This window comes from Rana temporaria, chromosome 2 (assembly GCF_905171775.1).
Source record: "Rana temporaria chromosome 2, aRanTem1.1, whole genome shotgun sequence".
Taxonomy (NCBI): Eukaryota; Metazoa; Chordata; class Amphibia; order Anura; family Ranidae; genus Rana; species Rana temporaria.
Window position 1 is genome coordinate 515,373,554 of NC_053490.1, and position 22,177 is coordinate 515,395,730.

At 44.5% G+C, this 22,177-nt stretch overlaps 1 protein-coding gene across 2 annotated transcripts in view; it reads right to left on the minus strand.

The window, feature by feature from the left end:
* Positions 1-22,177, minus strand: part of TMPRSS2 (transmembrane serine protease 2) — an 89,000-nt gene that overhangs the window by 23,481 nt on the left and 43,342 nt on the right. For both annotated transcript variants that reach the window (XM_040339016.1, XM_040339017.1), the window contains exons 3-5: positions 13,225-13,588; positions 6,605-6,691; positions 2,445-2,555 (exon numbers count right to left, since the gene is read on the minus strand). In XM_040339016.1, coding sequence (XP_040194950.1) covers positions 2,445-2,555; positions 6,605-6,691; positions 13,225-13,588 — 562 coding nt within the window. The remainder of the gene's footprint in view (positions 1-2,444; positions 2,556-6,604; positions 6,692-13,224; positions 13,589-22,177) is intronic.

Here is a 22,177-nt window from a genome sequence, read left to right on the forward strand (position 1 = left end):
TTCTCCGCCCCCGTGCGTCGTAACGTTCAAGGGAACGGAGATCGGCGGCACACGGGGACACTGTGAATCGAGCCAGGTCCCGCTCGCTCACACAGCGGGGATGCATCGCAGGATCCAGGGACAAGGTAAGTAACTTTGTCTGTGGATGCTGCGAAAGGTCAGCCGCGCCGCTGCACGCTCTGCACATCTACCCCGAGCGTGACTCGGGGATATCGATAGTAGCATGAAAAAAAACAGCCCGAGTCACGCTCGGGGATACCGCTAAGCAGGTTAACAAAGCGTGTCCAACACCTTGTTTTGAAGCAAGTGTAAACTAGCCCTTAAAGTGTGAGTTCAAAATAAACAGATGCTGCACATAAACCTCAGTTTCCAATTCAGTGTAGTTTGTTATTTCTAAAAGGGAAATTACTAATACCTTACTTTAACAACCCACCCACCAACCTACACCTGGATCTGGGAACATAGCCCTTCACCTAACACCAGGGCTTTTTTTTTTAGGTGGAACTTCCACCACCTCTGGCTCAGACCCTTTGGTGTCTGTTCACCACAATCCCTTGTAAACACAGAAGTCTGGTTTCTGTGTTTACAAGCGACAGCTCTGCACTCTATGTACATCCCTCCTGAACTCTGCACTCTGTATGTAATGCAATCCTGGTATTTAATGCCCCTTTAAGGCGCTCCTAATGTTTGTGAGGTGTGTGTGGGGGCAAAGGTTTTGGGGGGTTCGTGGTCGAGTTCCAGCACCTATTGTTTGAGAAAAAAAAAGCCCTGCCTAACACACTTGCGGCAACACCCCTTGCGTTTCCTTGCTGTAAGCCAAATCTGCTACTACATCCAGTCCAAAATACCCCTTTAGGATAAACCAATCTGACAGCAGTGGTCGGGTTATTGAACACCAGACATGTGCATTTGTTTTCGCCCGCATGCATTTTCGTCCGAATTTCGAGCCGAGCATCGGGACAATGTCTCCCTGCCTGTGATTAGCGCAGCGTGGTGCCGACTAGTGTTGCTCACGAATATTCGCATTGCGAATATTCGTTACGAATATGGCATATTCGAATATTCGCGAATAACTCGAATTTCGCGGCCAATATTCGCTATTCCGAATATTCAATTTTTTTCAAATTTATTTTTAAAACAGATCACATCCTATCGACGTCTAAAAGCATTGCTGGTATGATTAGAGACCCTGGGCCGAGTAGCTAAGCTGAGGCGATCCTTTTATGTTGCCGAATATTCGCAATCGCGAATATTCGATTTCCGAATATTCGCGAATACTTTCTCCGCCCTTCTTTTGCATCAGAGCCAATCAGAGTTGTCAAAATCTCGCAATCAATTTCGCATTCGCATTAGCAAAATTTCGATAAAATATCACCAATATTCGATTTCCGAATATTCGCAAATACTTTCTCCGCCCTTCTTTTGCATCAGAGCCAATCAGAGTTCTCCTACCACAGTTGTCAAAATTTCGCAATCAATTTCGCATTAGCGAAATTTCGCAAAAATTTTTTTTTTTATAAAATATCACGAATATTCGATTTTAGCGAATATTTCACGAATATTCGGCTATATATTTGTGATATATCGCGAAATCGAATATGGCGTATTCCGCTCAACACTAGTGCCGACTTCCTGGCGGGCTCTGCACATGGACTGTGCGAACACGCTGGAAGCTCATCCTTACCCCCCCCACACAGATGTCTATACAAATCCAAAAATCGCCAAAAGTAGTACAGGAACGAATTTTTGGGAATCGGACGGCTCCAGTGCCGGCAATAGCCGCCGATTTGACATGTCAAATTGCATGCAAATTCGTACCAATATGAACCTAGGCTCCATCTGTGTTTGAGTTTCCTTAAGGTGTACTAGGTGAAGCCAACACTTCCTGAATCCAAAGGCATGCATATAGTTTAACTGGATTCTCCCTAGAACGATATTAGACCCCTTTCACACTGGAGCAGTTTGCAGGCGCTATTGCGCTAAAAATAGCGCCTGCAAACCGACCCTAAACAGTTGCTGCTGTGTCTCCAGTGTGAAAGCCCCGAGGGCCTTCACACTGGAGTGGTCCGCCAGCAGGACTAGCCGCATCTTTGGAGCGGTGTGCATACCGCTCCTTCACTGCTCCTACCCATTGAAATCAATGGGACAGCGCGGCTATACCGCCGGCAATGCGTCTCTGCAGAGGCCCATTGCGGGTGGTTTTAACACTTTCTCGGCCGCTAGCGGGGGGTAAAACCGGCCCCACTAGCCAGCTGAATAGCGCCGCGAAATTAGCACTAAAGCGTTGCTAAAAATAGCGGCGCTTTACCGCCACCGCCGCTCCCGCCCCAGTGTGAAAGGGGCCTCAGTGTTTGTGTGCGTGTAACACCTAAGGGAGTGAGAAGGTCAGGTTTTTGTTGATATAAGCAGTAATAATGATAAATAAAGGTCAATCCAACACCTACCACAGTAGCTCTCATCTTCTCCATTGGGACACTCCGATTTGCCATCACACCACTGGGAAGCTTTTACACATTGCTTAGATGTTCCGCATTTCTTTTCACAGCTGGTAGTTACTTAGAAGAGAAAAAAAATTAAGTTAGATTATTGTTGTGTTCATCATCATACTAGGAAAACAAGACTAGGGGCCAGATTCACCAAAGAGATACGACGGCGTATCTCTGTTTCTATCTATGCGGCTGATTCATAGAACCAGTTACGCATAGATAGCCCTTAGATCCGACAGGTGTAATTGTTTTACACTGTCGGATCTTAGGATGCAGTATCTCGGCCGCCACTGGGGGGAGTTTGCGTCGTAAACCAGCGTCGGGTATGCAAATTAGGAGTTACGGCGATTCCTGACGGATTTTCACGTTCGCTACGTCGCTGCTAGTCTAGTTTCCCGTCGCAAAGTTAGTCGTCGTTCGACCTGCCCTAACTTTAGTCAGCAAACGTATTGCTGTTTAAAGGATGGCCGTTGTTCCTGCGTCGAAATTTAAAATTTAACGTCGTTTGCGTAACACGTCCGGGAATACGGAAGTACGCTACGCACGTCGCCGTTTGAAAAAATGACGTCACGGTGCGCAAAGCACGGCGGGAATTTCGAAACGGGAGCGCGCCTAATTTAAATGGCACACGCCCATTTAAATTACCCCGCCTTACACCCGAGGCTGCCAGCTTAGGTTTTCATTGCAAGTGCTCTGTGAATCAGGCACTTGCGATGAAAACTTGCGGCGGTGTAACGTATCTACGATACGTTACGCCGCCGCACTTCTACGTGAATCTGGCCCTAGGTTCTCTAGTCATCCAAAAGCATGTGCGAGTTGCTATTCCAGCCAGCTGATCGGCTGGGGGACCTAAAAGGAACCAACCAGCCGGGGGGCCTAAAAGGAAACAACCAGCCGGGGGTGCCTTAAGGGAACCAACCAGCCGGGGGGCCTAAAAGGAACTAGCCAGCCGGGGTCTAAAAGGCTACACTCTGTATCCATACTTAATTTTTCTGAGCACTACCGTGATGCTTGGTCTTAAAACATGTGCCAAGTCAAAAGCTGTAGCCTGGCAAGGGTTGTACTGAAGAAATAGAAACACTACTCAGATTGCCAAGAGTTAATACTGCGTTAATACTTGGCCAGCAATATCAACCAAATCACTGTGCTCAGTCCTTCCTTGTTCACAGTTATTGATACTTAGGGCCAGATCCACATACAATTAGATTGGCGCAGCGTATCAGAGATACACTACGCTGCCGTACCTTACCTGGCGTATATTCGAATCCTCAGCGAGTTCGCGCCTTAAGTTACGGCGGCGTAGTGCATTTCTGTCGGCGGATTTGAAATTGGGCGGGTTTCATTTAAATGAAGCGCGTCCCCGCGCCGAATGAACTGCGCATGCGTCCTGAAATTTCCCGCCGTGCATTGCGCTAAATTACGTCGCTAGGACGTCATTTTTTTAACTTAGACGTGAGTTACGTCCATCCCTATTCACAGACGACTTACGCAAAAAAATAAAAAAATTCAAATTTCGACGCGGGAACGACGGCCATACTTAACATGGCAATTCTATCTATACGCCGCAAAATACCAGCTTTAACTATACGCCGGAAAAAGCCGACTACAGACGACGTTAGAAAATGCGACGGCCGCGCGTACGTTCGTGGATCGTCGTAAATCGCTAATTTGCATACCCGACGCGGAAAACGCCACCCAGCGGACGCCAAAGTATTGCATCTTAGATCCGAAGGCGTACGAAGACGTACACCTGTCGGATCTAACCCAGAAGCCGTCGTATCTTGTTTTGAGGATTCAAAACAACGATACGACGCAGGAAATTTGAAAGTACGCCGGCGTATCAGTAGATACGCCGGCGTACTTCGTCTGTGGATCTGGCCCTTAGCAACTATAGGCAAGTAGAACATCAGGATTGGGAATACAGAAATATTTGGGTCTTCTATAGCGTTTTTCTAAAGTTTTCCAATTGGACAATAAACACAGAATGAACAAGAAGCATTTAGTCATTGGGGTTGATTTGCTAAAAGTACAAAATCTGGTGCAGCCGTGTATGGTAGCCAATCAGCTTCTAACTTCGGCTTGTTCAATTAAGCTTTAAAAATAAACAAAATAAAAAAGGGGGAAGAAGGAAGCCGATTGGTTTCTATGCACAACTTCACCTTATTTTGCCATCTCCACTTTTGGTAAATCTACCCCTATTAAATAACATGCATGAATGTAAACTGAGGATAGGTCTACTTTAACCCTTAGCAATCTCCAGAGTGTGCTTTAAAACCGATTCCCGACCTCCGCACGCCGATATACGTCGGCAAAATGGCACGGGCAGGCAAATGGGCATACCTGTACGTCCCTTTTGAATTTGCCGCCTAGCACGCATGCCCGCAGGTCCAGCAAACTCGATGGAGTGGTAGAACGTGGAGATGCGTAAACATTTCTGCCTAGTGACATGTCAGGGATCCACTGCTCCCTGTCATCGGGAGCAGTGATCGCTGTAATGTCAGTGGTAGCCCATCCCCCACACAGTTCGAATCACTCCCTAGGACACACTTAACCCTTTGATCGTCCCCTAGTGTTTAACCCCTTCCCTGCCAGTGTCATTTACACAGTAATCAGTGCATTTTTATAGCACTGATCGCTGTATAAATGACAATGGTCCCAAAATAGTGTCAAAAAAGTGTCTGATGTGTTCGCCATAATGTCGCAGTCCCAATAAAAATTGTAGATCACCGCCATTACTAGTAAAAAAAAAATATATATATATATATAGCGTTTTTTTTTTTACCAAAAATATGTAGAAGAATATATATTGGCCTAAATTGAGGAAAAAATAGTTTGATAAAAAAAAGTGGGATATTTATTATAGCAAAAGGTACGGTAAAAGATATTGGGCTGGATTCATAAAGACTTATGACGGGCGTATCACTAGATACGCCGTCGTAAGTCCGAATCCTCGCCATTGTATCTTTAAGCGTATGCTCAAATTGAGATATGCTTAAATGTTGCCAAGATACGACCGGTGTAAGTCTCCTACGCCGTCGTATCTTAGGGTGCATATTTACGCTGGCCGCTAGGTGGCGCTTCTGTTGATTTCCGCGTAGAATATGCAAATGAGCTAGATACACCGATTCAGAAACGTACGTGCGCCTGGCGGATTTTTTTTACGTCGTTTGCGTAAGGCTTTTTCCAGCGTAAAGTTACCCCTCCTATATGAGGCGTAGCCAATGTTAAGTATGGACGTCGGGACAGCGTAAAATTTTTCGTTGTTTGCGTAAGTCGTTCGCGAATAGGGCTTTGCGTAAATTACGTTCACGTCAAAAGCATTGACTATTTGCGACGTGATAAGGAGCATGCGCACTGGGATACGTTCACGGACGGCGCATGCGCCGTTCGTGAGAAACGTCATTTACATGGGGTCATGTTTTATTTACATAAAACACGCCCACCTCTTCACAATTTTAATTAAGCGCGCTTATGCCGGCACATTTATGCTATGCCACCGTAACTTAGGGCGCAGGTTCTTTCTGAATACAAAACCTGCCTCACTAAGTTATGGCGGCGTAGCGTATCTGAGATACGCTACGCCCGCACAAAGTTACGCCGGGCTTTATGAATCTAGCCCACTGTGTTTTTTTCAAAAATTGTCTGTCACCGCAGAGGTGATCAAATATCACCAAAAGAAAGCTCTATTTGTGGGGGGGGGGGAAAGGATGTCAATTTTGTTTGGGAGCCACGTCGCACGACCGCGCAATTGTCAGTTAAAGCGACGCAGTGCCGAATGGCAAAAAATGTCCTGGTCATTGGGCAGCCAAATCTTCTGGGGCTGAAGTGGTTAACTTCCGTCACAGAACTCGTCTACGCTAAAAAGACATTTGAGCCAACAATCACTTAATTATTGTACAATGTAATATGATCATCACCATTTATGTAAACTGACATCATTCTCCATGTACTCTATCTGATAATTGCTATGATGTCATGCTTATACTTTTATAAACTTTCAATAAATCCTGATTGTGAAAAAAATAAAAATAAAATTGGAATCAAGACATTTGAACTATGTAAACATTTTATTTTTTCAAACTTGAAAATTTAAATAAATAAAAAGAAAATCCCCTTACCAAAATACCAGCAGAGCACTGCGACGATGAGCGCTAATACCAAAATAATACAGATGGTGGCGCAGATACAAACACACCGTTTCCTACCTAGAAGAAGGAAGATCGATGAAAAACAAATTAGGAAATATTATCAAGATTGAAAAAAAAAAAAAAAAAGTAATATCGTGCAATGCAGGGAAGTTTAAGCCACAACACAATGCAGCATAAAAACGCACTTGCATTTACAGGCGCTCAACACACACATTGTGAAAGGACCCTAAAATGATTACAATATATATGTGAACTCCAAATCTATTTTTCTGTACTTTTAGCGTCTATTCCAGGGATATGCAATTAGCGGACCTCCAGCTGTTGCCAAACTACAAGTCCCATCATGCCTCTGCCTCTGGGTGTCATGCTTGATGCTGTCAGAGTCTCGCTATGCCTCATGGGACTTGTAGTTTGGCAACATCTGGAGGTCCGCTAATTGCATATCCCTGGTCTATTCAGTTTTCTTAAAGGGGTTGTAAACAAAAAAATATATATATTTTTTAAAAATAACAAACATGTTATACTTACCTCCACTGTGCAGCTCCTTTTGCACAGAGTGGCCCCTATCCACTTCTTCTGGGTTCCCTCGGCGGCTGTCTCTGGTCCCCCCCGCAAGAACTACACACAATGAGCTTGCATTGTGTGTAGTCCTTGCGAGCGCGCTCCCGTGATACAGCAAGCGGCCATAGCCGCTCACTGTATCACTCGGCCCCGCCCCTCGGCGCGCCGCGTCACTGGATGTGATTGACAGCAGCGCCAGCCGATGGCTGCGCTGCTTTCAATCCATCCGCTCTAGCCAATCAGCGGCCAGGTAAGTATAAACGGGGGGGGGGGGGGGGGGGGCGGTATACTCTGAAGTTTTTTCACCTTAATGCATAGAATGCCGCCGGCTGTATGACGGGAACGCGCCCGCAAGAACTAACCCCCTTGGGAGAGAGCCCCCATGAAGGGGGTTAATTCTTGCGGGAAGGAGCCGAGACAGCCGAGGGACCCCAGAAGAAGTGGATCGGGGCCACTGTGTGCAAAACAAGCTGGGTGATCTCTGTACATTGAAGGGTTTTAACAAACTTTGTTGCAGATTACTACCTTTTGTTATTCTGAGGAAATACCCGTTTGTGTCCATGGACAATTGTCCCGTAGCCACTCCTTTGTTATCTTGGCTGTGTGCTTCGGGTCCTTGTCCTGTTGGAAGATGAACCTCCGCCCCAGTCTGAGGTCCAGAGGGCTCTGGAGCAGGTTTTTTATCAAGGATGTCTCTGCATTCATCTTCCCCTCGATCCTGACTAGTCTCCCAGTTCCTGCCTCTGAAAAACATCCCCACAGCATGATTTTACCACCACCATGCTTCACTGTAGGGATGATATTGGCCTGGTGATGAGCAGTGCCTGGTTTCCTCCAGACATGGCGCTTGTCATTCAGGCCAAAGAGTTCAATCTTTGTTTCATCAGACCAGAGAATTTTGTTTCTTATGGTCTGAGAGTCTTTCAGGTGCCTTTTGGCAAACTCCAGGTGGGCTGTCATGTGACTTTTACCGAAGAGTGGCTTCCGTTTGGCCTCTCTACCATACAGGCCTGATTGGTGGAGAGCTGCAGAGATGGTTGTTCTTCTGGAAGGTTCTCCTCTCTCCACTGAGAAACACTGGAGCTCTGTCGGAGCGACCATCGGGTTCTTGGTCACCTCTCTAAGGCCCTTCTCTCCCGATCACTCAGTTTGGCCGAGTGGTCCGCTCTAGGAAGAGTCCTAGGGGTTCCAAACTTCTTCCATTTATGAATGATGGAGGCCACTGCGCTCATTGGGACCTTCAATGCTGCAGAAATTTTTCTGTACCCTTCCCCAGATCTGTGCCTCCATACAATCCCTTCTCGGAGGTCAACAGACAATTCCTTGTCTTAACTGTGGGACCTTATTTAGACAGGTGTGTGCCTTTCCAAATCATGTCCAATCAACAATTTACCACAGGTGGACTCCAATCAAGTTGTGGAAACCTCTCAAGGATCATCAGTGGAAACAGGAGGCACCTGAGCTCAATTTTGAGTGTCATAGCAAAGGCTGTGAATACTTCTGTACTTAGAGGCCCAGATTCAGGTAGGGGCGCGCACTGATACGGCGGTGCAGCGTATCGTTTTTACGATACGCCTCCGTAAATTACTGGAGCTACGCTTCATTCACGAAGCATTTGCTCCGTAATTTGCGGCGGCGTATCGTAAAAGGGGCCGGCGTAAGCGCGCGTAATTTAACCACTTACCCCCCGGACCATATTGCTGCCCAAAGACCAGAGTACTTTTTGCGATTCGGGACTGCGTCGCTTTAACAGACAATTGCGCGGTCGTGCGACGTGGCTCCCAAACAAAATTGGCGTCCTTTTTTTCCCACAAATAGAGCTTTCTTTTGGTGGTATTTGATCACCTCTGCGTTTTTTATTTTTTGCGCTATAAACAAAAATAGAACGACAATTTTGAAAAAAATGAATATTTTTTACTTTTTGCTGTAATAAATATCCCCCAAAAATATATAGAAAAACATTTTTTTTCCTCAGTTTAGGCCGATACGTATTCTTCTACATATTTTTCGTAAAAAAAAATCGCAATAAGCGTTTATTGATTGGTTTGCGCAAAAGTTATAGCGTTTACAAAATAGGGGGTATTTTTATGGCATTTTTATTAATATTTTTTTTACTAGTAATGGCGGCGATCAGCGATTTTTTTTTCGGTATTGCGACATTATGGCGGACACTTCGGACATTTTTGACACATTTTTGGGACCATTGGCATTTTTATAGCGATCAGTGCTATAAAAATGCATTAGATTACTATAAAAATGCCACTGGCAGTGAAGGGGTTAACACTAGGGGGCGGGGAAGGGGTTAAGTATGCCTGGGTGTGTTCTTACTGTGGGGGGGGGGGTGGCCTCACTAGGGGAAACACTGATTTTCTGTTCATACATTGTATGAACAGAAAATCAGCATTTCCCCTGCTGACAGGAACGAGAGCTGTGTGTTTACACACACAGCTCCCGTTCCCCGCTCTGTACCGAGCGATCGCGTGTGCCCGGCGGCGATCGCGCCCGCCGGGCACACGCACGGGAGTCGGGGGCGAGCGGGGGGCGCGCGCGCGCGCCTCCGGCGGCGCGCGTGCGCCCCTAGTGGCGGCTAATAGGCAGGACGTCCATTTACGTGGTCTCGCCTAGGAGAGCCACCTTGTGGACGTATTTTGGCGGTGCAGCGACGGCAAGTGGTTAAATGATCCCGTAGGGGGCGTCGATCATTTAAATTAGGCCGAACGTACTGCGCATGCTCCGTCGGGAAAATTCCCCGACGTGCATTGCGGTAAATGACGTCGCAAGGACGTCATTGGCTTCGACGTGAACGTAAATGGCGTCCAGCGCCATTCACGAACGAGTTACGCAAACGACGCAAAATTTGAAAATCGCGACGCGGGAACGACGTCCATACTTACCATTGGCTGCGTCTCCTAATAGCAGGAGCAGCCTTACGGCGAAAACGACGTACCCAAACGACGTAAAAAACGAGCGCCGGCCACGTGTACGTTTGTGAATCGGCGTGAGTATGCAATTTGCATACTCTACGCTGACTACTACCGGTGCGCCACCTAGCGGCCAGCGGCAGAATGCACCCTAAGATACGACGGCATAAGAGACTTATGCCAGTCGTATCTTAGGCTACAGTCGGCGTATCGAGCTTTCTGAATACAGAAAGTAGATACGCCGGCGCTACTTAGCAATTACGCTGCGTATCTATGGATACGCAGGCGTAATTGCTTTCTGAATCTACCCCAGAATTTTTTTTTTTCTTTATAAGTTTGCAGGGATTCCAAAACTTTTTTCACTTTATCATTATGGGGTATTGTTTGTAGAATTTTGAGGAAAATAATGAATTTAATCCATTTTGGAAAAAGGCTGCAACATAAAGTGTGGAAAAAGTAAAGCGCTGTGAATAATTTCCGGATGCCCTGTATTGTACGTGCACATCCAGTATTCGCGAGAACGCTGGCCATCAGCTGGCTGGGAACTTTGCATTGGCATTATCAGAACTTCCTGGTTGGTTCATTGCCCGTTCCAGCAGTAAGTAATGTTGGCACAGATTAAAAAATCAAACAAAAACAATAAAAACATAAATTTATGTTTTGGCAACATAAAAAACAAAGAAAACAGCCAAGTCAAAAGCCCAAATTCTGTTTTAGCGACGCTTCAACCTAGTTTATAATACCAACAAGGGTTTCCATAGAAGAAAAGATGATTATGAGCCCTTGGTGCACAATATGAAAGTCGGCTTTCCATACCTCCCATTTATCCACAGCAATGCGTGTTTCTTAACCACTTGGCGACCGATGCACGACTATATACGTCGGCAGAATGGCATGCTTGGGCATATGGACGTATATATACACCCCCTTTAAGAAGCGGCATTGTGGGTGCGCGCGCCATCGCGAGCTCCGTGAGTGTGACCACGGGTCCCACGGACTCGATGTACGTCGGGAGTCCCGCGATTGTCTCACGGAGAGGAAGAACGGGGAAATGCTGATGTAAAAAAGCATTTCCCTCGTTCTGCCTAGTGACAGGACACTGATCACCGCTCCCTGTAATCTGAAGAAATTATCAGTGTCACATCCCTAGGACACACTTAACCCCTTCAGCACCCCCTACTGGTTAACTCCTTCACTGCCAGTCACATTTACACAGTAATCAGTGTATTTTTATAGCACTGATCACTGAATAAATGTGAATGGTCACAAAATAGCGCCAAAAGTGTCCGATGTGTTCGCCATAATGTCGCAGTCACAATAAAAATACTGCCGAAAATGACAAAGTGACATCTCACCTCCAGCAGCCACAAGCAGAGAACCGGGGGGGCTGCCGAAAATGAGAAAGTGTCTTCTTACCTGTTCTGTCTCCAGCCGCGAGCAGAGAACGGGGGTGCAGAAAATGTGCAAATGTGATGGCGGCCCTGCTGACCATAAACTATACAAAACTCTGTACAATCTCCTGTAGCTTTACCTAAATAATATAATATAGGGACAAACCTAAACAACCCTTTTAGTTAGTATTAAACCAGGTGAGCCCTTATACTACATAGTTTATGGTAGACTCAAGTAGATTGTGCAATCCGATTATATAGTGTATGGTCAGTCTAAAAAAGGTAATATAGTTTTATTATGGCCAGGATTAGCAATTAAACAATATATATTTTTTACAGATTATTATTAAAAATTACTTATCAATAATATAACCTTTCACAAGCAGGGCCCTCCTGACCTTCTTGAATTGGATAGCAACTGTACTATCTCTCTTTATATTGTAAAGCTTTGCAACTGTTGGTGCTATACAAATCCTGTATAATATTATTATTATGATGATGCAGTCTATATCAAGCCAGCAGGGGAGCTCTAGACGCCTTTTTACATTATTTGCCTGGGTATTTTTCAGCTGTGCTAAAGGCAACCTATTGTTGACAGAACTAGACATCTACACTGCCGAAAAATTTGTTTGTTTCATTTGTTTGTTTTTCTTTTTTCGTTATTTCGTTATGATCGCAATTCATAAATTCAAAAATAAGAAAGAAAAGCTGAAAATTTGAAAGGACAACTAATAACTATTAAATTATAGGTATTGGAATTTCCTTTCAAAATTGGCTGTTAGAGAACGTAACGAATACGAATTTATCAGAAGTTACGAATTATCTGAAATAACGAATGCCGCATCTAAACGAATGGAACGGAAGGAATAATAAATAATAATACGTTTTTATTATTATTTATTATTATTAATTTGTTACGTTCCGTTAAGATGCGGCATTCGTTACTTTGGATAATTCCTAACTTTGGATAAATTCGTATTCGTTACGTTCTCTAACAGCCAAATTTGAAAGGAAATTCTAATACCTATAATATAATAGTTAGTAATAGTTACGTTATTGTTAGTCATTTCAGATTTTCGAATTTTGGGGTTTTTGGAATTTACAATTTCTAAATATTCAAATTTTAGAATTTACAAATATTCTGAAAATTTTGTTAAAACGTTTTAATTAATTTGGATATTTCCGAATTCATTAATTTTTTAGAAATTCGTTAAAAAACGAATTTCAGACTAAACTAATTGCACATGTCTACTAGAAACAGCCATCACAGTGGTGACAGTGTGCAGTGACTGTTCATTATGAGGTTTCAGTGAGTCAAATGGAGCTTAGATAAAAAAATAAAATAAAAAATAAAACACACAACAAACAAAAAAACCTCAACACAGACTGACCCCAAACTGACCCCTTCATAATTTTTTTATCAAGTGGACCCCTTTGGACCTAGGAATGAGGGAGGCGGTTGTGTTCCTCCTCTGAGGGTGACTGTTCTTGTCTCTGCCCCTCCTGTAGTTTTCTGTAGTGGGTGGAGCCAGAGTCCCTCCTACAGCTTCGGCTCTCTGCACACAGTCTATGAACAGTACAGCGATGATGTCATTGCTACTTTTACAAGGTTATAACTGGGTTTATAAAAAAGGTACTTGCTAAACAAAAAGTAGAAAACTCTGGAAGCTTTTTGTACTTGTAGGTCGGTTCTTGTAGTTGTACAGGGCGCACTTACCGGCAGAGAACAACCCCGAGGGTTTCACTTGTTGGTTTGCTGGCACAGATTGGTGAGGGGATACATTGGGCAGGTGATGTGGCACTGGAGAGACACGGTGATTGGGTGAAGGAGCCGAAGTATACACGTTGTATGGTGCTTGGTTCCCATAGTACGGTACTCGGTTCCCATTGTACGGTGCTTGGTTCCCATTGTACGGTGCTTGGTTCCCATTGTACGGTGCTTGGTTCCCATTGTACGGTGCTTGGTTCCCATTGTACGGTACTCGGTTCCCATTGTATGGTGCTTGGTTCACATATAAATTGCTGTGATCTCCCTGGAACCCCCTGTTGTCATAATAAGGATGGGGGGGTGGAGGCGCAGTCTGTATAAAAACAAAAAAAAAACCACACATTTAGATAATTTAGGGACCACACAAAGGTGAACCTCAGCCAAACTTTTATTTTTTCTTCTAATTTTGGTTGGATAGGATTATCAGCTTTGTTGACATTATAGGTCCCTGTGTTTCCCTATGCAATATACAGTGCCTTGCAAAAGTATTCACCCCCCTTGGCTTTTTACCTATTTTGTTACATGAAAGGCCCCAGAGGCTGCAACACCTAAGCAAGAGGCACCACTAACCAAACACTGCCATGAAGACCAAGGAACTTTCCAAACAAGTAAGGGACAATGTTGTTGAAAAGTACAAGTCGGGGTAAGGTTATAAAAAATATATCCAAATCTTTGATGATCCCAGTCAGCTCTACACGGCTCCTAGTCTGTGCACAGGCGCCGTATAGAGCCGAGTCCCAGTCCGGCTATTTTAGGAACGCGTGACGCCCCTAATCCGCACGTCAATCATCTACGCCTCTTCATAGGAACGCCTATTCCCTGCGTGAGTCAAAAAATAAAAAGAAGTATAAAACGGTATGTACAGCGTAAAACAAAAAAAACAGCATGCTGTACATGTCAGCAGTATGCTGGATGGAATGGTATATAATTGTTTTAGGGTGAACCTCCACTTTAATTAGCAAGTAGTGTCCATGTTCTGATGCCGGCAGATTATACTTTTCCTGTAATGAGAATGAAATGAATAGCCACTTGGGCAGAAAAGATTTCAATGTGATGAAGTTATTGTCAATCCAGGGAGAGAACATAGACCTATTGTTATAGGCTAGGTTAAATCTGGGACCTCCCAAAAAGGATGCTAGAGGGGCAGTGTCCGATGACAGGCCATAGGTGATATTGATTTTACGCCACAGTTGAATGAAGTGGGCCACCATTATGTTGCGTTTGAGGAGATTACGGTATAAGATTGAGTCCGACCACAGTATACCCTGGAGGTGATAAGGGCGGATAGAGGTGGACTCAAATCTTTTCCATGGAACATCATGACCGTATGAGAACCACTGGGATAACTGTGTGAGTCTAGCAGCGAGAAAGTAATGACAAAGGTTTGGGAGTCCCAGACCACCCCTGGATTGTGATCTATGGAGGAGTGCATAACTACATCTAGGTTTTTTTTCCAACCATAGAAATTTATTAAGAGTCCTTTGAAGGGAATCGAACTTGGATTTTGAAATGTTAATAGGGAGGGTGCGAAAGTAATATCGAATTTTAGGGATGATGTTCATTTTAATAGCACATATTCTACCTAGAAATGATATGCGATAGGATGACCAAGGTTTAAATAGGGATTCAATATGTGTGAAAAGAGGGAGGTAGTTGGTTTTGTAAAAAAGATCTGTGGAGGGACGTGACATGATACCTAAATATTTAAAGGAATGTGTGCACCACGTAAATGAGAAATTGTTTTGTAATAAATTTAGCATGTCCTGGGGGAGATTAATCGGTAAAGCCGAACATTTATTAACATTTTATTAGCCAATAAAATCGGGGTACAGAAAATGTAGTCTAGTCTAGCATAGCAGTCGTGAGGGTGGGAGTAATGGGTATATGCTTTCAGACCTGCATTATGAGCTCTCCAGGAGTCTATAAGTTGCAACTTATTTATGGATCTGTTAATGGGTTTGGAAAAGGCCTTAGGCCCCGTACACACAACCGAACATGTCTGCTGAAACTGGTCCGTGGACTAGTTTCAGCAGACATGTTCGGTCGTGTGTACGGCCGACCGGACAGGTTTCCAGCGGACATTTGTCCAGCCGACCGTTTTCCAGCGGCCAAAAATTTCTTAGCATGCTAAGAAACATGTCCGCTGGAAGCCTGTCCGTCGGACATGTTCGGTCGTCTGTACAGACTCACCGTACATGTCCGCTCGGCCGCCATCCCTCGCATGCGTCGAAGTGATTCGACGCATGCGTGGAAGCATTGACCTTCCAGGGCCGCGCACGTCGCCGCATAATCGTTGCGGCGACGGCGCGGCCACATCACCGCGTATCGTGTACGCGCGGATTTCTGTCTGATGGTATGTACAACCATCAGACAGAAATCTCCGAGCGGACATGTCCACTGAAAACGGTCCGGCGGACCTTTTTCAGCGGACAGTCCGTCCGTGTGTACGAGGCCTCAGATGAAGGGGTGACCTTGCTTCTATCAATGGCAGGATGGGCAGCAAGGTTGAAGTCACCACCTAAAATTATATGTGGGGAGTTATAACGGTCCAGGATTTCAAAAAAGTTACTAAAAAAAGTTGACTGGGACTCGTTAGGAGCATATACTGATGCGATAGCAAGCGCACAATTATTAATAGTTCCTTTAAGTATAATAAAACGACCGTCCACGTCTTTGTAGATATTTGGAATGTCAAAAATAGTGGAATTACGGATAAATACCGCTACTCCACGAGTCTTATTAGTGAAGGTCGTGTAATGAAATTGATTGTAAGATTTATCAAAATAGCTTGGGTGGCAAGAGGTTGCAAAATGTGTTTCTTGCAGCAGGATGAGATCTGCTCCGAGTCTTTTATAGTGATGAAACGCTTTTTTGCGTTTGTGGGGTGAGTTCAAACCCTGGACGTTATGGGAAATAACTTTAAGACCCATTAAAATTTATAGTGAGGGAGATATACTGAAAAACCTTAAGTACAGTACTCTGAAAAGAAAATGTAACCATAAACCAGGACCGACCACAATATTGATCTCCAAAGGGACGTATTTTGATCAAGAATGGGTCGGTAGTCCATGCTGAAGTAGAAAAAAAGTCTGCATACTATATCGTGTGAACAGTACAAAACAATAATGAGCAATGAGTAAATGACTCAGTGTAACGTGAACTGAGAGATCGTGACATCCAATTAACATGTGAATCAAAAAAACAGGCCATAAGGGCCGCAAGAACAAAGACTTGAAATTAAAAGTAAAAACATGGGGACAAGGTGATACGAAGGGAAAGGGATAGAGGACAAATAAGTCCTGGTCCTGCCATTCGGGCTAAGTGCCACACCACAGGGAAATGGTGTAGCAGCCAACCACGAAAGCAGGTGGGGGTCAAACTAGCGTAAGAGCAAATAAATAAACAAAACAAACGGAAAGAACATTGGCAAACCACTCTCCACCGCCCAGAGCTGACCACCCCACCGCCCCCCATACACATAGGTGGAAACGTGAGAACAGTAACAGATCCTAGAACAATTGGTCATAAACCAGATCCAATGGGGCTAGTCCGGGAACTCCCAGCCATGGGGCCCATCATCTATCAAACTTGCCTCTCTTACCCCTGTGTTGATATATCAGCTTTTCTAAGCGAATAGTGTCACCCATTTGGGTAATCGATTCCTGCAACGTAGGGGGCTCCGTGGATTTCCAGTGCCTCAAGATTAACTTTCGAGCCTGGAAGAGAGCCCTCGCCACAGCTTGCTTATGGATGTCTTCCATCGGTAGTGTGTCAAGTATACCAAGTAAGCAATGTTTAGGTTCGGCAGGGATCGTAGTCTGAAAGACTCTAGTAAGTGTATCCAGGACCTGTGACCAATATAGATGGAGCTTTGGGCACCTCCAAAGGAGATGGATCAAATCTCCGTGGTCCCTACTGCATCTGGTACATGCGGCATCCGCCCTTACCCCCATACGAGCCAATCTAGCTGGCGTATAATGAACTCTCAACAAAATAAACAGCTGCGAGACACGCTGGGCCACATTCAGAGAGCACAGGGAAACAGCCAGCAAGGCCTCCCCCCACTGCTCCTCCTCAAAAGCTCCAACATCTCGTTCCCACCGTGACACCACTTTAAGAGGGGAGTCCCCATGGAATAGGCCGAGGAGCATTGTATAGCTACAGGAGATAAAGCCCTTATAGGTAGTAACATCAAACATGTAGTTGAAAACAGGGGTGGAGTCCAAGGACCACCCCATATTTTAAACACACACATACCGATCACTCACCATGTTCATTCAGAAAGGGAAGGGGTTGATAAATACATATTTACCGGCCCCTTCCCTTATCTTAAAACATCTCCGCAGCAACATCCGGCAGGAGAGGAGGGAAGCCGGGGGTGCTGCAGAGGGAAGGAGTGGGGAGCCAGGGCGGTAGGGGGAATCTGTGCTGCACAGAATGATTAGGGTGTGCCTGAGCACATCCGGCACACGCCTATGGTTGGCAGAGTAGGATCTTGTATCTGTGGGGAGAAGTAGTGTCCCAAAGGCTGGATTAAAGGCAGTCAAAGGGCCACATTCGGCCCCAGGGCCGCAGTTTGGAGACCAGTGTCTTTAAGCCAGTGTTTCCCAACTCCAGTCCTCAAGGCACACCAACAGGTCATGTTTTCAGGATTCCCTCAGATGAAACGGCTGTGGTAATTACTAAGGCAGTGAAACTGATCAAATCACCTGTGCAAAATAATGGAAAGCCTGAAAACATGACCTGTTGGTGTGCCTTGAGGACTGGAGTTGAGAAACACTGCTTTAAGCTACGGTGCCAAGATTTTGTTCCTTGTCACGTCACCATGAGATAGCAATTTAAGTGCCTTATCTCCAACAACTCAGTTTCGTCTAATTTGTGGATTTTATTTGTTTGAAACCGGCATTCACTCTTTAGATTAATCTGAAAATAAACAGAACATATTAATTGCCCTATAAATGCCCAGGAAGTTCTAACTGCCAAAGTGGGTAGACAAACAGGACGTAAGTGACCCGCCCCCCCCCCCCCCAAGTAAAGTATTGATTTCTCTATGATAAGAAATCAACCTTATATTAAAAGCGTTGCCCCGGGAAGCTTTTTGAAAAAATAATAAATTTCCCTCAGGACAGGGGTCCCCAACCCACGGCACTGGTCCAGTACCTGCCGATGACCGGGCCGCACAGCAGGAGGTGAGCGGAGATCCTGGTCCGCACAGAGCGAGAGCAGACTGCGTTCACCTCCAGCCACGCCCATGTGTCCTCTCCTGACTACCCCACCTGCCCCGGCCGATGGTGTCATCCTATCAGCAGGGCAGAGGGTGGGAGTGAGTGAATAACTTGTATAGCACTACACATGCGAACTAAATCGACCTCAAGGCGCTGGTTCCATCCGGTGTCTTCCTTATACTTCAAAAGAGGTAGGTCTTAGGTTTTTTCCTGAAGGCCCGATGGTTTCCTTCCATGCGGAGGTTCGTTGGTGGAGCGTTCCATAGCCGTGGTCCTTGGACTGCATGTTGCAATATATGTTGTAATATGTTGGCCGATTTATGTGGAATGTTTGTGTATATATATATATATATATATATATATATATATATATACATACACACACACACACACACACACACACACACACACACACAGTGTGTGTATATATATATATATATATATATATATATATATATATATATATATATATATATATATATATATATATATATATATATATATATAGTATTATTATTATTATATTATTATAAGTCCAAAATTGACCAGGCCAGATTTCAGTCCAGGATTTTACACATCAACAGAGGCTTGTCGATTGTCAGTGTGCAGGGGTCCAGGATGGGTCTATTATTATATTATTAGAGGTAGCTTATTAGTATGCAAGGATGTATACTAATTAGTGACTCCGGCTGGGGTCATTACCTGTCACTCTGAAAGACAGGATGTAGATCAAAGACGGCCAATCAAATTGCTCAGCTATTCAGTGAATAGGGAATATAATCCTGGAGTTCAGTCTTGTCTCTGAGAATATATTCCCTATGTATTCTCTGTATGAATATGGCACAGGTCTAGGAAAAGATGGGATTCTGAATTACTCTGTTGGATTTGTATCGTCTGTGGAATTTGGACTTTGTTCATTATTGGAAGTTAAATAAAATGCATTCTCTGGAGAGCCTGTGTGTTGCTGCAGAGCAACACATTTATAGTCATCATACTAACATCTAAATATCAATTATCTAACCGGACTCCACTATACACATTTATATCACTACACTGCAAATCTTCGTTCTCCCTTCGATTTGTAGTGGGACTTGGGGATGTAGGAAAACTTGTCAGAAGAGACTCAAACTGATAACAGAGGAATGAGGCAGCAGAAAAAAAAATACACAAAAGTGCTCTTAATTGAGAGAAGTACACAATATAGAGGGATGTTTTTTGTTTTGTGTTTTTTTTTTTCCATGTGTATGAGGTTCATAACCCCTTTAAAGGGCTTCTGGGAGGTGGCAAGTTAATCATGAGAACAATTAGAGGAGGAAAGTATATGGGTTGCCACTGAAGAATTATTATTATTTTTTTAATTTTTTTTTTCCTTCCGCTTTTATTTTTTATTCCGGAGTGTACTTTTGGACAGGTCTATTGAGGAAAGTATTCTACGTCAATTCTTAATACATAAGAATTGCACAATTACTGACGATGCACTTTATATTATTTGGATAAGGTTTATGTAATTTTACATTTTATGAGCTATTTAGTTAATTTATTGCTAATTCTGAGTTACTGACTTTTATATCATTAGGTAAAGGTAGCTCTGTGGACTCCAGTGTTTGACCTCAAAGAAGCACATGAATTAATAAAGGGGTCATTCACAAGGGGTGACAGGGGGGGGGGGGAAGCAATTTGCAGTAAATTACCTTTCAGCAGGAGGTTGACAGGTAGTGGGGAGGTGATACGTCACCTCCCTACTGCCTGAAGAGGCTGAACCACCGTGCCACAACCATGTGCACAATATTGAGCTTCTGCCACCACTGGTCTAACCTTTACCCAGCTTACTATGCTAGTGCTACAATGCTGTGAATAGGGGTGCGCACAGGGTGTGCCAGGTGTGTGTTTGAGCTTTGGGGTGCACCTAATGCAATAGACTGCGGTCACCTATGATGCTGTGTTTGGGAAGATTTCCCCTATTCCCTGGGGCAGCGGTCCCCAACCTTTTTGGCACCAAGGGCCATTTCTATGGCAGCCAATTTTCCCCAGGGACAGAGGGAGTGGTTGTGGTGGACGAGTCAGGGGGTGAAATTCACGGAGTCAGCCCCCCTTCACGTCAAACCCCCCCCCCTTTTACAGCACAGTCCCCCCTTTTAATGCCATCCCACAGTGTCCTCGGTTCTTTTTCACATCAAAGTCCCCCTTTATATCATGCAGAAGATTTAATAGATGGAAAGATGAAAAAATTACTGTTCCACTTTAAAGAGGAAGTAAACCTAAAAAATAAATAAATAAAATAAATGTCCTTAAAAAATAAACAAAAACCCTGCAAGAGAAAGGCATAATGAGCTAGCATGCATAGCATACTAGCTCATTATATGGAACTTACCTGAGATCGAAGCCTCCGAAGCGCTCCTCGTTCCCCTCCGCCGCCATGTCCCCTCGGAGCGTCTTCCTTGTATCGCCGCTGTGACTGACCGGAGCGGCGATGACGTCACTCCCGTGCATGTGTGCGGGACCGGCAGATCCCTGTGCATGCGCAGGAATACGGCATTAACCCCCCCATTATTCCATTCACAAAAACGGCACGCTCAGTGCGCCTGCGCCGTAGACATCGGTGCAGTGTTTTCAGCAAATATCTCCTTAACCGTGTAGGTTAAGGAGATATTTCTTGCACCTACAGGTAAGCCTTAATCTAGGCTTACCTGTAGGTGCAAGTTGTGTGGTTGGATTTACACCCACTTTAAAGCCCACTATTCTTGCGTTACAGTGTTGGCAAGGGGTTGATTATATAGACTCAGGGCTTTTTTTCAGGGGGAACTTGGGGGAACTCAGTTCCACCACCTCTGGCTCAGACCCTTTGGTGCCCGCTCACCACAATCACTTTTAAACACAGAAGTCTGGTTTCTGTGTTTACAAGTGACAGCTCTGCATTCTGTGTGTAGCCACCTGAACTCTGCACTCTGTATGTAATGCAATCCTGGTATTTAATGCCCCTTTAAGACCCTTCTACTGTTTTTGAAATCTAAACAGGGTCGTGGTTGAGTTCCTGCACCTATTTTCTGAGAAAAAAAGCTCTGTATAGACTCACCAGGTATAATTAACCTCAATTTTATTATTATTACCCAAAGGTTAGCAGGCGCCCCGCCCAACATGTAGGATGTTAGTCGTGCTCCACACAAGACTCTAAAGGCCAAGTTTACACAGGAACACCCCCCTTGTGCGATTCACATGCGATCCAGGTGCAGTGCGACTTTAGCTCATTCATTTGAATGGGGTGAAATGACGCTAGACTGCAGCAAAATATACATGCACTACTTTGCAAAAAAGCAGAGCAACCGGATCGCAGGGTACTTCTCTACCATGCAATCCCGTGCAGCCAAAAACACTGCGTTTGTGGTGACTGACACTATGCGATCCAGCAGAAAAAATAAAATATATATATATATATATATATATATATATATATATATATATATATATATATATATATATATATATATATATATATAAAAAAGTTATTAACCACTTCCCGCCTGGTCAATAGTAAATTGACGTCTGGGAAGTGGTTCTGTAATCCTGACTGGACGTCTATTGACGTCCTGCAGGATTACACGCCGGCGCGTACCCGTGGGGGCGCGCAGCGCGGCGAACAGCGATTGGGGGGCGTCAGTCTGACACCCTGCATCTCGATC